The sequence below is a fragment of the Osmerus eperlanus genome, chromosome 4 (assembly GCF_963692335.1).
Source record: "Osmerus eperlanus chromosome 4, fOsmEpe2.1, whole genome shotgun sequence".
NCBI lineage: Eukaryota > Metazoa > Chordata > Actinopteri > Osmeriformes > Osmeridae > Osmerus > Osmerus eperlanus.
The window spans coordinates 2,400,788-2,417,509 of NC_085021.1; the positions used below are offsets into that span (position 1 = coordinate 2,400,788).

General features: G+C 45.2%; 1 protein-coding gene across 1 annotated transcript in view; it reads right to left on the minus strand.

The window, feature by feature from the left end:
- The window catches only part of LOC134018330 (potassium voltage-gated channel subfamily D member 3-like), a 243,070-nt gene that overhangs the window by 65,188 nt on the left and 161,160 nt on the right, over nt 1–16,722 (minus strand). Inside the window, exon 3 of the mRNA XM_062458217.1 lies at nt 13,072–13,240. Within this exon, the coding sequence (XP_062314201.1) occupies nt 13,072–13,240 (169 nt within the window). The remainder of the gene's footprint in view (nt 1–13,071; nt 13,241–16,722) is intronic.

The window sequence follows — 16,722 nt, forward strand, 5'->3', positions numbered from 1 at the left end:
TTCCTCTCTGTCTCTTTTCTTTGACGATCCGACACTTGTTGCTAGCGTTAGCCTCTCCTGCTAATCCTTGCAGCGTGCAGAACTCTACTTCTTCCGGCGAAATATCCTCGTCTGACACCATGTTATGTTTGTTCCTTATTATAAACCGGGCGCAGCAGCATGTTTAGTTCTGGTACTCTTTACTCAATAACAGTGTTATAACTCTTTATTCAATAACCATCTTAACACATGTGGTCACTCATCTCCCGTCTACAGGTCTACCCCCCAGACTCTCCTATGTCACTTGTCACGTGACCTATCAGATCCAATCAACACATCTTGAACCAAAGGTCTCATTGACTTGAAATTTGTACATATATGTATCATTGACGTATTTACAAATGTTACTTGTAAGGCAATTGAATCAAATACAAAATGGCTGAAAGGGGTGTATTTATGTAAATGTCCACATTGCCTCAATATGTTTGTGTCACTAAATCAAATGTATTTTTGAAGGATGGTTCAAACTTAATAAGCTTTAAGGTGACACGCCCCTGAAGTACCATGCAAAGTTTCACCTTGATATGTCAAAATATTAGCTCGCTAAGCGGTTTAGCAAGCTAATTTTCAGGCTAAGATAAAAAACGCCCCTCTTTTTGGTTCGTGGAACCAACTTTCGATAAATCACCATAGTAACATATCAATTAGCACTAACCTGCTCCAGAGCAGGCTAACGTAAGTGTAGCTGGATAAGCTTGCCACACCCCCGGAAAATAACATGGCAGCTCCCTTTTTGAGAGACCCAGTTGACCAAGGAGCTATATTCTAGTTCTATTAGCTTTCCATACCAATAGAGTTCTTCGCGATCGCCAATATCCTTTATTTCACACGGATGAGTTCTTGTTTGAGCGATATAGATTCAGTCGACAAGGACTCATTTATTTGCAAGACCTTCTCGGGCCATACATTGCAAATATCACACGCCGCAGCAAGCTTTATGCTTCATTATGAGCTTATGCTGCTGTATGTGAATATGTAACACTATGTTTTAGGAAATGTCTTGTCTTATATGTTGTGCCTGTGCTTTTTATATGTTTCACTGTGGGAGAGTGGGAAACGTCATATCGATTACTTTTTATGTCTTGACATGTGAAGAAATTGACAATAAAGCTACTTGAAACTTTAACTGTGCTTCAGACTCTCTGCATAGCCTTGAGGTTTTTTGCGTCAGGTACATTTTTATACAGTATAGGCGATGCAGAAAACATTGGCAAAGCCGCAGCATGCGTTGCTGTAAGAAAAGTGTACTTGGCGCTTATAACAGCTGATGAATCAATTCATCATATTCCCCGGCCATGTCCGAGTCAATGAAATCAAAGAGGGATTTACACATAGGCCTACATGCATATACACATATATAGTACATGATATAAGCGCTTTCAGTACATATATCCTCATAAGTGTCATTGAATTCGTATCAATTAGATACTCTTTGGCCTTGTTTTTATCTACTTATTCTGAAAGAGTTGAGATCATTATTTTCGCTAGCAAGATCTCATTCGATGATTAATTTCCATTAAGCTTACTGCCAGCAGGCACATTTAAAGAAATGTGATCTGATTGATTGGGGTAATGACGCACTTAAGATGAACCTATACATTTTCCCAAAACTTACGCATTTAGCTTATCGGCGATTTTTTGCCAAGCTGCTTACTCTGGCAGTGGTGGCGGTGTTTGACTTAGCCATGATAATATACTTATTGTCTTCGTAGAGACTCATTATAATAGTTTGCTCGGATGGCGAGAATATTACCGCTCTCTTTCGTCTTTTCCGCCATCATACCGTTATAAAATCACGGTTTTGGTGATCGACCTTTCCTGCCTTTTGAAGTAGGACGTGCACGTGCAATTTCCCTGATAAGTTTAGCCTGATTGAAATTAACCACATGATTTGGATGCGGATCAGCCGTTGACGAACCGATATTTGCTGTTCTCAATCAGCTCGCTAATGTTAACGGGCTAAAGGGACAATTGTTTAACTTAGCTTCAACCCTTACGACGAACAGGGCCCAGCCGTGCGAGGAATTTCAGTTGTTGTGTTCATTCAGTTAGATGTTTGAAATGTTATTGGCCGGGTTTCCCAGATTCGTTAAGAAGCTCTTAACGCTAAGAGCTTCTTAGGAGCGTTCTAAGAGCGTTCTAGAGCGTTCTTAGAACGCTCTTAAGAAGCTCTTAGCGTTAAGAGCTTCTTAACAAATCTGGGAAACCCGGCCATTGTTGGTTAGTTAATATAATCTTGTTGGTCACCCTGATTGTGCATGTTGTGTAGTTTAATGGGACCAGAGAATCGGCTGCTGTACTGTCACAGGATATTCTCGCAAGGAGCTGAATATGAGCTCTGCCCTAGCCCAGTTGCCCACATGACTATTGTTAGTTGTGCATTGACTGAGAGTCTGGAAAGAGATCAACTCAAGACGTTTCAATATTCTATAAAAAGTTAATACTCAGCCCTTACTAATCATAAAATCTCAACAGTTGGTGTGTAGCAGAGAGGCTAGAGAGACTGACTTGTAACCTTATGCTCATGAGTTCAAATCCCCGTTCAGCCTATTGTTCTTGGCCAAACATGAAGTAGTTTTGCTCTCTTGTTGTCCAAGTATCGATCTTCTACAGTGTACATGTTTATAATATTTTGCCATTTTGCAGAGGAACCCGCATCGCTGCTTGCAGCTATATTTATTAGGTTCCTCCGGTAGGAGGGAACCTATTGTTATTGTTGGTATTCTTATTTTTATTTTTCTTCTCCTTGAGCCCCAATATCTCAAAAAGTCCCTAGTCATAAATTTTCTAATTTGGCACATTGATACTACATCCAAGTGGGTACCCCCACACCAAATATGGGCCACATCGGACCATAGGGGGCGCCACAGGCCACGCCCAAATGTCCGATTTTCAAAGTGATGGCATTTCCACCCCATTGCTCCAATTCTTCTGAAACGTGGTGGGCATGCCTAATTTTTCATGAGGAACAAAAAAGCCTCAAGGACCCATAAGGTCCGCCATGATGGATTTTCCTGTACTGTGATAATCTGGGAAAACCTTAAAAATTCCTCTTCTCTTGAACCAAAGGTGAAATTGACTTGAAATTTGGTACAGATATGTATCATTGACATATTTAAAAACGTTACTTAAGGCAATTGAATCAAGTACAAAATGGCTGAAATGGGTGTATTTATGTAAATGTCCACATTGCCTCAATATGTTTGTGTCACTAAATCAAATGTATTTTTGAAGGATGGTTCAAACCTAATAAGCTTTAAGGTGACATGCCTCTGAAGTACCATGCAAAGTTTCACCTTGATATGTCAACATATGACTGAATTACAGCTGTTTGAACTTGGACCAAATCTGACAATGCTCGCCATTGGAGAAACAGCTTTTTTTAATTATCCAGTTATTGAACTTTGTGTATTCCATGCCTGGGAATGGCTCAATTGGCTGAGATGTTGTGCTGGTAATCAAGGTTCAATACCAGTCAGAGGCATAGTTTTTAATTTTTTATTCTGACCAAACGGTTTCTAGTCTCCCGATAAATCCTCCGGTTGTAAAACATAGCAATGCGTGTTTATTTGAGCCCATCACAACACATCTGTTTAGCGAGACTGTGTAAACCACTGCAACACAAGCCAGGTTCACCACAGTAGCTAGCTACTTGTAGTCTACGCATGGTAGAGATAACTCTAATGGTTTTCTCTAATGAAGTCAATTGATTGTTCAGGTGGATCCCTTGCCTGTTGCACAAATTCATTTCAGTAACCTAAGCCAGGACACATTCCCACTGATGCTAGGCATGATTTAAAATTCCCTTCCATGACAAGTTATGGCACTCCAAACAACCTGTTTAAAAAAACTATGAGAAAGTTATTCTTTACAGCAGCAACCCAGTCATCCTGTTGTCCCATTTTTATAGGAAATGTACAAGCTGTTTCAACTTAGGCTGAATCTATCAACACTTACCACAGGACAAACAGCTTACTTTTTTATACAGTATTTGAACATGACAATATTCAACACTGAGAATAGGGCTGGGATGGTGACCTGTAAAGTATAAGTTTGTAGGTTGGAATCCAGCCAGTCTTTTGGCCTGTCATAATTTTGATTATCTGTTTAGTTCAACAGGATGACATCATTCTGAAATACGATGCACAATTTCATGCAATTTCACCTTGAAATGTCAACCGTTTCTTAACCTTTGTCCAAAAGCTGACCAAAGCTAATACTCTGCCCTTTCTATTCATACAATCTCAACAGTTGGTATGTAGCAGAGAGGATAGAGAGACTGACTTGTAACCTTATGCTCATGAGTTCAAATCCCCATTCAGCCTGTTGTTGGCCAAACATGAAGTAGTTTTGCTCCCTTGTTGTCCAACTCTCGATCTTCTGCAGTGTACATGTTTATAATATTTTGCCATTTTGCGGAGGAACCCGCATCGCTGCTTGCAGCTATATTTATTATTATTTTTCTTCTCCTTGCGCCCCAATATCTCAAAAAGTCCCTAGTCATAAATTTTCTAATTTGGCACATTGATACTACATCCAAGTGGGTACCCCCACACCAAATATGGGCCACATCGGACCATAGGGGGCGCCACAGGCCACGCCCAAAAGTCCGATTTTCAAAGTGATGGCATTTCCACCCCATTGCTCCAATTCTTCTGAAACTTGGTGTGCATGCCTCATTTTTCATGAGGAACAAAAAAGCCTCAAGGACCCATAAGGTCCGCCATGATGGATTTTCCTGTACTGTGATAATTTGGGAAAACCTTCAAAATTCCTCTTCTCTTGAACCAAAGGTGAAATTGACTTGAAATTTGGTACAGATATGTATCATTGACGTATTTAAAAACGTTACTTAAGGCAATTGAATCAAGTACAAAATGGCTGAAATGGGTGTATTTATGTAAATGTCCACATTGCCTCAATATGTTTGTGTCACTAAATCAAATGTATTTTTGAAGGATGGTTCAAACCTAATAAGCTTTAAGATGACATGCCTCTGAAGTACCATGTAAAGTTTCACCTTGATATGTCAAAATATGACTGAATTACAGCTGTTTGAACTTGGACCAAATCTGACAATGCTCGCCATTGGAGAAACAGCTTTTTTTAATTATCCAGTTATTGAACTTTGTGTATTCCATGCCTGGGAATGGCTCAATTGGCTGAGATGTTGTGCTGGTAATCAAGGTTCAATACCAGTCAGAGGCATAGTTTTTATTTTTTTATTCTGACAAAACGGTTTCTAGTCTAGCCCCTCCCTGAGTCACCACCTTACCGCGGTGGAGGGGTTTGCGTGTCCTAATGATCCTGGAAGCTATGTTGTCGGGTGCTTTATGCCCCTGGTAGGGTCACCCAAGGCAAACAGGTTCCAGGCGAAGGATCAGACAAAGCGTGGCTCAAAAACTACCATGAAGAAAAATAACAATGGTTCTCAGTTGCCCCTGCCCGGAAGCGGGTCACCGGGGCCCCCCCCTGGAGCCAGGCCCGGGGGTGGGGCTCGATGGCGAGCGCCTGGTGGCCGGGCCTTCTCCCATGGGGCCCGGTCGGGCACAGCCCGAAGAGACAACGTGGGACCCCCTTCCAGTGGGCTCACCATCCGCAGGAGGGGTCATGGGGGTCGGGTGCAGTGCGTTACGGGCGGCGGCCGAAGGCGGCGGCCGAAGGCGGGGGCCTTGGCGGTCCGATCCTCGGCTGCAGAAGCTAGCTCTAGGGACGTGGAACGTCACCTCGCTGGCGGGAAAGGAGCCGGAGCTGGTGCGCGAGGTAGAGAAGTTCCGGCTAGATATAGTCGGCCTCGCCTCTACGCACAGCATCGGCTCCGGAACCAGTCTCCTTGAGAGGGGCTGGACTCTCTTCCACTCTGGAGTTGCCCTCGGTGAGAGGCGTCAAGCTGGGGTGGGAATACTTGTTTCCCCTCGGTTCGGCGCCTGTACGTTGGGGTTCACCCCGGTGGACGAGAGGGTAGCCTCCCTCCGCCTTCGGGTGGGGGGATGGGTCCTCACTGTTGTTTGTGCTTATGCACCAAATGGCAGTGCAGAGTACCCACCCTTTTTGGAGTCTCTGGGAGGGGTGCTGGAAAGCGCTCCTCCCGGAGATTCCCTCGTCCTCCTGGGGGACTTCAATGCTCATGTGGGCAATGACAGTGATACCTGGAGGGGCGTTATTGGGAGGAACGGCCCCCCCAATCTGAACCCGAGCGGTGTTTTGTTGTTGGACTTCTGTGCTAGACACGGCTTGTCCATAACGAACACCATGTTCAAGCATAAGGGTGTTCATATGTGCACTTGGCACCAGGACACCCGAGGTCTCAGTTCGATGATAGACTTTGTAGTCGTGTCGTCGGATCTGAGGCCGAATGTCTTGGACACTCGGGTGAGGAGAGGGGCGGAGCTGTCAACTGATCACCACCTGGTGGTGAGTTGGCTACGATGGTGGGGGAAGATGCCGGTCAGGCCTGGCAGGCCCAAACGTAATGTGAGGGTCTGCTGGGAACGGCTGGCAGAATCCCCTGTCAGAAGGAGCTTCAACTCCCACCTCCGGGAGAGCTTCAACCATGTCTCGGGGGAGGCCGGGGACATTGAGTCCGAATGGGCCATGTTCCGGGCCTCCATTGTCGAGGCGGCTGACCGGAGCTGCGGACGCAAGGCGGTCGGTGCATGTCGCGGCGGTAACCCTCGGACTCGGTGGTGGACGCCGGAGGTGAGGGAAGCCGTCAAGCTGAAGAAGGAGGCCTATCGGACTTTGTTGGCTAGTAGGACTCCAGAGGCAGCTGATGTGTACCGGCAGGCCAAGCGGAATGCGGCTTTGGCGGTCGCGGAGACAAAAACCCGGGCGTGGGAGGAGTTCGGCGAGGCCATGGAGAATGACTTCCGAACGGCTTCGAAAAGGTTCTGGACCACCATCCGGCGACTCAGGAGGGGGAAGCAGTGCACTGTCAACGCTGTATATGGTGGGGATGGTGCGCTGCTGACCTCGATGGGGGACGTCCTGGATCGGTGGAAGGAATACTTTGAAGACCTCCTTAATCCCACCAACACGCGTTCCGACGTGGAGGCAGAGTCTGGGGACATTGGGGGGGGCCCTTCTATCTCTGGGGCTGAGGTCGCCGAGGTGGTTGAAAAGCTCCGCGGTGGCAAGGCCCCTGGGGTGGATGTTCCTTAAGGCTCTGGATGTTGTAGGGCTGTCTTGGTTGGCACGACTATGCAACATCGCATGGACATCAGGGACAGTGCCTCTGGACTGGCAGACCGGGGTGGTGGTTCCCCTCTTTAAAAAGGGGGACCGGAGGGTGTGCTCCAACTTTAGGGGGATCACACTCCTCAGCCTCCCTGGGAAAGTCTATTCAGGGGTGCTGGAGAGGAGGGTCCGTCGGATTGTCGAACCTTGGATTCAGGAGGAGCAATGTGGTTTTCGTCCTGGCCGTGGAACTGTGGACCAGCTCTATACCCTCGGCAGGGTTCTGGAGGGTGCATGGGAGTTCGCCCAACCAGTCTACACATGTTTTGTGGATTTGGAAAAGGCGTTCGACCGTGTCCCTCGGGGGCTCATGTGGGGGGTGCTCCGGGAGTACGGGGTACCGGACTCCCTGATCGGGGCTGTTCGGTCCCTGTACGACCGGTGCCAGAGTTTGGTCCGCATTGCCGGTAGTAAGTCGAACTTGTTCCCGGTGAGGGTTGGACTCCGCCAGGGCTGCCCTTTGTCACCGATTCTGTTCATAACTTATATGGACAGAATTTCTAGGCGCAGCCAGGGCGTTGAGGGGGTCCGGTTTGGGGACCTCAGGATCGGGTCACTGCTTTTTGCGGATGATTTGGTCCTGTTGGCTTCATCGGGCCGTGACCTCCAGCTCTCACTGGAGCGGTTCGCAACCGAATGCGAAGCGGCTGGGATGGGAATCAGCACCTCCAAATCTGAGGCCATGGTTATCGACCGGAAAAAGGTGGAGTGCAATCTCCGGGTCGGGGAGGAGATCTTGTCCCAAGCGGAGGAGTTCAAGTATCTCGGGGTCTTGTTCACGAGTGAGGGAAGGATGGAGCGCGAGATCGACAGGCGGATCGGTGCGGCGTCCGCAGTGATGCGGGCTCTGCATCGGTCCGTTGTGGTGAAGAAGGAGCTGAGTCGAAAGGCGAAGCTCTCTATTTACCAGTCGATCTACGTTCCTACCCTCACCTATGGTCACGAACTGTGGGTAGTGACCGAAAGAACGAGATCGCGAATACAAGCGGCTGAAATGAGTTTTCTCCGCAGGGTGTCCGGGCTCTCCCTTAGAGATAGGGTGAGAAGCTCGGTCATCCGGGAGGGGCTCAGAGTAGAACCGCTGCTCCTCCGCGTCGAGAGGGGCCAGTTGAGGTGGCTCGGGCATCTGATAAGGATGCCTCCTGGACGCCTCCCTGGTGAGGTGTTCTGGGCACGTCCCACTGGGAAGAGGCCCCGGGGAAGACCCAGGACACGCTGGAGGGACTATGTCTCTCGGCTGGCCTGGGAACGCCTCGGGGTCCCCCAGGAAGAGCTGGTGGAAGTGGCCGGGGAGAGGAAAGTCTGGGCCTCCCTGCTTAGGTTGCTGCCCCCGCGACCCGACCCCCGGACAAGCGGAAGATGATGGATGGATGGATGGTTTCTAGTCTTCCGATCAATCCTCCGGTTGTAAAAACATAGCAATGCGTGTTTATTTGAGCCCATCACAACACTCTGATCATCTGTTAAGCGAGACTGTGTAAACCACTGCAAAACAAGCCAGGTTCACCACAGTAGCTAGCTACTTGTAGTCTACGCATGGTAGAGATAACTCTGTTCAGGTGGATCCCTTGCCTGTTGCACAAATTCATTTCAGTAACCTAAGCCAGGACACATTCCCACTGATGCTAGGCATGATTTAAAATTCCCTTCCATGACAAGTTATGGCACTCCAAACAACCTGTTTAAAAAAACGATGAGAAAGTTATTCTTTACAGCAGCAACCCAGTCATCCCGTTGTCCCGTTTTTATAGGAAATGTACAAGCAGTTTCAACTTAGGCTGAATCTAACAACGCTTACCACAGGAGAAACAGCTTACTTTTTTACACAGTAACTGAACATGACAATATTCAACACTGAGAATAGCTCAATGGGCTGGGATGGTGACCTGATAAGTATAAGGTCATAGGTTGGAATCCAGCCATAGTCTTTTGGCCTGTCATAATTTTGATTATCTGTTTAGTTCAACAGGATGACATCTTTCTGAAGTACCACAAACAATTTCACCTTGGTATGTCAACATACAGTTAAATAAATATTTGGACATTGACACAATTTTCATCATTTTGGCTCTGTATACCACCACAATGGATTTGAAATGAAACAATCAAGATGTGCTTTAAGTGCAGACTTTCAGCTTTAATTTCAGGGTATTTACATCCAAATCAGGTGAACGGTGTAGGAATTACAATACATTTTATATGTGGCCCCCCCCTTTTTAAGGGACCAAAAGTAATTGGACAATTGGCTGCTCAGCTGTTCCATGGCCAGATGTATGTTATTTCCTCATGGGAGTTATTTTTTGACAAGGAGCAGATAAAAGGTCTAGAGTTCATTTCAAGTATGGTATTTGTGTTTGGAATCTGTTGCTGTCAACTCTCAATATGAAGTCCAAAGAGCTGTCACCATCAGTGAAGCAAGCCATCGTTAGGCTGAAAAATCGTTAGCTGTTTCAACGTTGGCTGAATCTAACAACGCTTACCACCAGAGAAACAGCTTACTTCTTTATACAGTAACTGAACATGACAATATTCAACACTGAGAATAGCTCAATGGGCTGGCATGGTGACCTGTAAAGTATAAGGTAGTTGGTTGGAATCCAGCCATTATCTTTTGGCCTGTCATAATTTTGATTATCTGTTTAGTTAAACAGGATGACATCATTCTGAAATACGATGCACATGCAATTTCACCTTGAAATGTCAACCGTTTCTTAACCTTTGTCCAAAAGCTGACCAAAGCTAATACTCTGCCCTTTCTATTCATACAATCTCAACAGTTGGTGTGTAGCAGAGAGGGTAGAGAGACTGACTTGTAACCTTATGCTCATGAGTTAAAATCCCCATTCAGCCTGTTGTTGGCCAAACATGAAGTAGTTTTGCTCCCTTGTTGTCCAGCTCTCGATCTTCTGCAGTGTACATAATATTTTGCCATTTTGCGGAGGAACCCGCATCGCTGCTTGCAGCTATATTTATTATTATTTTTCTTCTCTTTGCGCCACAATAACTCCTTACCAATGTAAATGTTACCAATAACCAAGTTATTGGTAACATTTTTTTTTTATTTGGCACATTGATACTACATCTGAGTGGGTACCCCCACACCAAGTATGGGACACTTTCGACTGTAGGGGGCGCCACAGGCCACGCCCTAAAGTCCTATTTTCAAAGTGATGGCATTTCCACCCCATTGCTCAAATTCTTCTGAAACTTGGTGTACATGCCTCATTTCCCATGGGGAACAAAAAAGCCTCAAGGACCCATAAGGTCCGCCATGATGGATTTTCCTGTACAGTGATAATTTGGGAAAACCTTCAAAATTCCTCTTCTCTTGAACCAAAGCTCCAATTGACTTGAAATTTTGAACAGATATGTATCATGGATGTATCTAAAAACTTTACTTAAGACAGTTGAATCAAATACAAAATGGCTGAAAGGGGTGTACTTATGTAAATGTCCACATTGCCTCAATATGTTTGTGTCACTAAATCATCATTTTGAATGATGGTTTTTCAAACCTAATAGGGTTCAAGATGACATCACTCTGAAGTACCATAAACTATTTTACCTTGGTATGTCAAAAAATGATTGAATTAGAGCTGTTTCAACCTTGGCTGAATCTAACAACGCTTACCACAGGAGAAACAGCTTACTTTTCAGACAGTAACTGAACATTACAATATTCAACACTGAGAATAGCTCAATGGGCTGGGACTGTGACCTGCAAAGTATAAGGTCGTAGGTTCGAATCCAGCCACAGTTTTTGAGCCTGTCTTAAATTTAAATATCTGTTTAGTTAAACAGGATGACATCGTTCTGAAGTACCATGCGCAATTTCACCTTGATATGTCAAGATCATTGAATTACAGCTGTTTAAACTTTGGCCGAATCGAACAATCCGTGCTACAGGAGAAACGCCTTCCTTTTTTTGTACAGTAACTGACCGCTTATTCTCATCCTTCAGGGTAGCTCAAAGGGTTGAAACGGTGTCCTACAAAGTGCAATGTCACAGGTTCGAATCCGGGCGCAGTCTATTGGCCTGTCATAACGTTTATTACTTGTTTAGTTTAACAGGCAGACATCGTTGTGAAATACCATGCGCAATTTCATGTCACCTTGAAATGTCAACCGTTTCTTAACCTTTGTCCCAAAGCTGACCAAAAACTAATACTCATATCACACAGTCGAAGCACAGCTATATAATCAGCGTCAGCACCCTTGGGTACCCAGCATGCAGTGCGGCATGTCAAAAAACGCAAAGACTTGTGGAAAATAGTTTGGTTACAACAGCCGTGCGAGGGATTTCAGTTGTTGTGTTCGTTTAGTTAGATGTTTGTAATGTTATTGTTGGTTAGTTAATATAATCTTGTTGGTCACCCTGATTGTGCATGTTGTGTAGTTTAATGGGACCAGAGAGTCGGCTACTGAACTGTCACAGGCTATTCTCGCAAGGAGCTGAACATGAGCTCTGCCCTAGCACTGTTGCCTACATGACTATTGTTAGTTGTGCATTGACTGAGTGTCTGGAAAGAGATCAACCCAAGAAGCGTTTCAATATCCTATAAAAAGTTAATACTCAGTCCTTACTATTCAGAGAAAGACTGACTTGTAACCTTATGCTCATAAATTCAAATCCCTGTTCAGCCTATTGTTGTTGGCCAAACATGAAGTAGTTGCTCTCTTGTTGTCCAAGTCTCAATCTTCTACAGTGTACAATGTTAATAATATTTTGTGGAGGAACCCGCATCGCTGCTTGCAGCTATATTTATACATTGTTATTCTTCTCCCGCTGCTCCCGATGGCCAGTCCACTACTGCGGGGCTGTGCCGCGGTGGTGGATTTTCAAGTCATTTTAAATTCTCGTGCTGTCAGGGGGTGCTGCAGCAACCTCAGCACCCCTAGTTCCCGTGGCCATGCACTGGGGCGGTTTGCAGAAGTGTGAAGCAGCCAGGATGAGGTACAGCACCATCAAATGCTCTCTCGGGGTTGGAGTGAGTTGCTATCCCAAGAAAAGTAGGTTAAGTATCTCGGGATCTTTTTCACAAGTGACGGGAGAAAGGAGCATGAGATCAACAGGTAGACTGGTGCGGCATTGTATAGAAGCATTGTGGAGAAGGGTGAGCTAAGCTGGAAGGCAAAGCTCTCGATTTATCTGTCAATCTACGTTTCAACCCTCACCTATGGTCATGAGCTTTTGGGTAGTGAGCGAAAACAAAAGTAAACAAGATTGTGGACACAAGGGGCCAAAATGAGCTTGGACATCCAGAGGGATGTCGGTGTAGAGACACTGCTCGTTCGAAAGGAGCAAGTTGAGGTGGTTCGGGCATCTGACTAGGATGCCTCTGGGAACCTTCCTTTGGAGGTTTTCCAGGCATGTCCAACTGGGAAGAGATCCCAGGGTAGACACAGAACTCGGAGTGTTTACATATCTCATCTGACTTGGGAATGCCTCAGTATCCCTCAGGAGGAGTAGGAAAGCATCGCTGGAAAGATGGACATCTGGAGTACTCTGCTTAGCCTGCTGCCACCCCGACCCGACCCCAGATAAGCGGAAGAAAATGGATGGATCAAAATTTACAAAGTGACAATGGAAAGGAGGTGAAGATTGAAACCACATGATAACTGAAAACGTCTTGAATTGTATTCTTAGAATTGGCACATTGTTTCAGAATATTACAACATTGTGTCTGTCGTTAAATATGCGCTGCATACACAGCTCTGTTGGAAGAGTGCTTAGACTTCCATGCTGCCCCCTGGTCTACCAGTTTTGCTAATTAAGATAGTAAAACTTATGCTCACTTGTAACTTCTGTGCCCGTCGCTTGTCAGCCCTCTGGTTCTGGTGGTAGATGCGACTGAAGTTAGAGACGATGACGGGGACAGGGAGAGCGATTACCAGCACCCCGCTGAGAGAGCAGATGGAGCCAAAGATCTTCCCCGCGATAGTTTTGGGCACCATGTCGCCATATCTTTGTGGGGGGAAATAGGGAAAGAGTGAGTGAAGAGTGGGAGAGAAAGACAGAGGGAGAAACGGTGAGAGAAAAATAGTTATTGCTATAATGGTACATTCAATTCAAGATCAAAAAATAATCTTTAAAAATAATAATCTTACTCAAACCTAATCTGAATTCACATAGATTAAATTATAAGATTTTCATTGTAAGCACCGGATCTCCTCAGGGCTACGTCCTTTCCCCTCTTTGTTGGCCTCTTTGGCCTCTTCAACAAGGCCAAGAGCTCGCACTGACTTGATTCACAATCTGCACAATGACACCTTGCCACATTGCAATTGCACTATATTACACTATTTGTATATTTTGTACTATTTGTATCTCTTGTACTATTTGTATTTTTATATTGTTATATTGTAAATTATTTGGCTACTTTATATTTTTTTAAATATGTTTTATTAGTATTAGGTAGACTTGTACCTTTAGTATAGTTAGACCACATATTAAGTTTTACGATGTCTATATGTTTAACGTATGCACCTTCCTGCCAAGTAAATTCCTTGTCTGTGCAAACTTTCATGGCAAATAAAATCCCTTCTGATTCTGCTCTTCTCCCTGTACACCAACAGCTGCACCTCCAGTCATCCGTCCGTCAAACTCCTGAAGTTTGCGGACGACACCACCCTTATTGGGCTCATCTCTGGTGGAGACAAGTCTGATTATAGGTGGGAAGCGGCCAACCTGGTGACCTGGTGCAGCCAGAACAACTTAGAGCTCAATGCTCTTAAGACAGTGGAGATGGTTGTGGACTTCAGGAAGAACACAGCCCCACTCACCCCCATCACCCTGTGTGACTCCCCAGTCAACACTGGAGTCCTTCCGCTTCCTGGGCACTATCCTCTCCCAGGACCTCAAGTGGGAACTGAACATCAGCTCCCTCATCAAGAAAGCACAACAGAGGATGTACTTCCTTCGGCAGCTGAAGAAGTTCAACCTGCCAAAGACAATGATGGTGCACTTCTACTCAGCCATCATTGAGTCCATCCTCACCTCCTCCATCACCGTCTGGTACGCTGCTGCCACTGCCAAGGACAAGAGCATGCTGCAGCGTATCATCCGCACTGCTGAGAAGGTGATTGGCTGCAATCTGCCTACCCTCGAGGACCTGCACATCTTGAGGACCCTGAGGCAAGCGACTCCTCCCACCCTGGACACTCCCTGTTTCAGTCACTCCCCTCCGGCAGAAAGCTGCGGTCCATCAGGACCAATACCTCACGCCACAAAAACAGTTTCCTCCCTTCCCCTGTTGGCCTCTTCAACAAGGCCAAGGGACCACACTGACTCTAATGACGTCCTGCTTAAAACACACAGCTTTTTGCACTGCATTACAAAATTGTATCTTGTACATTTGTATTTTTTGTAATATTTGTATTTTTATATTGTAAATTACGGCAACTTCTATTTTATTGTATATTTTATTTAATTCTAATTCCACTTAGTACTGCTAGTTTATGTACCCTTAGTATAGATAGTCCACATATTTAAATTTGAGGTCCCTATATGTTTATTGTATGCACCTTCCTGCCAAAGCAAATTCCTTGTCTGTGTAAACTTTCATGGCGAATAAATCCCATTCTGATTCTGATGAACGTAAGGTCGGAACGCACCTCTTTTCAGCAACAGCTTCATAGCAAATCCTGCTTTAGCTACATTGTCCCAGGTTTTCAAAACCGTCCTTGGTGAAATGGTTCGCGCAAATGTGTCGAGGGTCGAACTGCACAGGGATCTTCTACGCTACGGTATAGACAAACATCAGTCATGCCCGTCTAGTCAATGTTAGCTAGACTCTAGCTCATCTGCTTTTTATTAACGCTGATTTTCAAGGAATGCAAGAACAGCTAGATAGCGAAAACACCTAGACCAGGGGTACTCAATTAGAAACCCAAAAGGTCCACTAACCAAATTTCCATTCAGTCCAGGGTCCGGAAATATTATGGTTTATTTTTCTGGCCCTCACCTCAGAGTTCTGGGGGTAATTTTGTTCAAAGTGTCCATGCTTTGTGTCATAGTGACCATAGCCGCGGGAACATAGGATATTTTATCAGGGGGGGGGGGGGGTTCTTAATGTTACGGGGCGGTAGGGATGGACTGGGAGTAAAAATAGGTCATGAACATTATGTTTGATGTGATGCTAGTTTGTGAGAACGCTAGGATACTTAATGCGAGCGCGCGTAGCACGCAAGACCATTTTTTTTGCCTTTATTTGAGCACAAAATAGTTTTTTGAGCTTTATGTAAAATGAACATAGCCGTTTTTCACTTGGTAAAACCTTGTCTAGTGAAGGTGATGTATTTTTGTCTCAATGTTTCAGCCCCACCCTTACGTTTCTTAGCCTGGTTTTCCATTGTTATTCTTCTCCCGGTGCTCCCGATGGCCAGTCCGCTACTGCGGGCCTGAGCTGTGCCGCGGTGGTGAATTTTCAAGTCATATCATTGGAAATTCTCGTGCTGTCAGGGGGTGCTACAGCACTCCTAGTTCCCACGGCCATGATAGTGACGTTTCACATTAGCTACCACTATTGACAAGGGCAACCGTCTCATTAAACACATCGGTTTTGTGCGCCCCACCGGCAGCACAAATGCATACTTGTCTGAAATTAGGTATTTTTGGATTTGGATTTTCGCCGGGTTTAGAGCACGCCATGTTTTTCGCTAAGGAAGAAACAGGTACTGTTAGCAAATCGATTAGCCTGCGTTGTTTCGAATGACACACACAACCTGACCCACAGAGGTTGCAACCAACTTTCAGTGAGTGAGTTGTCATGGTGATTACAGTTATTAAAGCTCCTGATTGGACCTTTGTATTGGACAAGTAAGATAGAAACCACATTTAGTTGGAACAAAAAGATGTGCGGGTTAAAATGGAAACGTTCCGTCAAAATGAATTAATTCCATAATAATATATCGGTTATAGGTCCGGGTCCGGATAGGGAACCGCCTGGGTCCGGACCCGGACCGCGGTCCGCCAATTAGTGACCCCTGACCTAGACTGTAGGCAAATTAATTTAGCTTGCTAACGCAAGAGCATAGGTAGAATGTGTGATGATTTGACCTAGTGTATTGGTATGGAGCTAAATCAGGGCCAAATGTTTTGTTAATTCGAAAAACGGCCAACTGCCGAGTCTTCTGCCTCTTGGTTAGGCTGTCACTCGTAACTCCTGCCTCTGAGTTGAAGCCACGCCCCCTACGCAAATACCTGGCCAAAAGTCTGAAACTGAAAAACAGATCTGAAAAAAAACAAAAAAAACTGAAACTCCCCCCCCAAAAAATACGAAACTCAAACAAAAGAATTGAAGCCATAAAAAAAAAGTTTTGAATCTGAAAACATTAAATGTGAAACTGTGAAAATCTAAAAGTGAAAAATGAACTTAATAATTTATTCAAAATAATTCCATACTTTATTCGAAATGTTATTCAACTTGAAAAAAAAATTGGTAAACT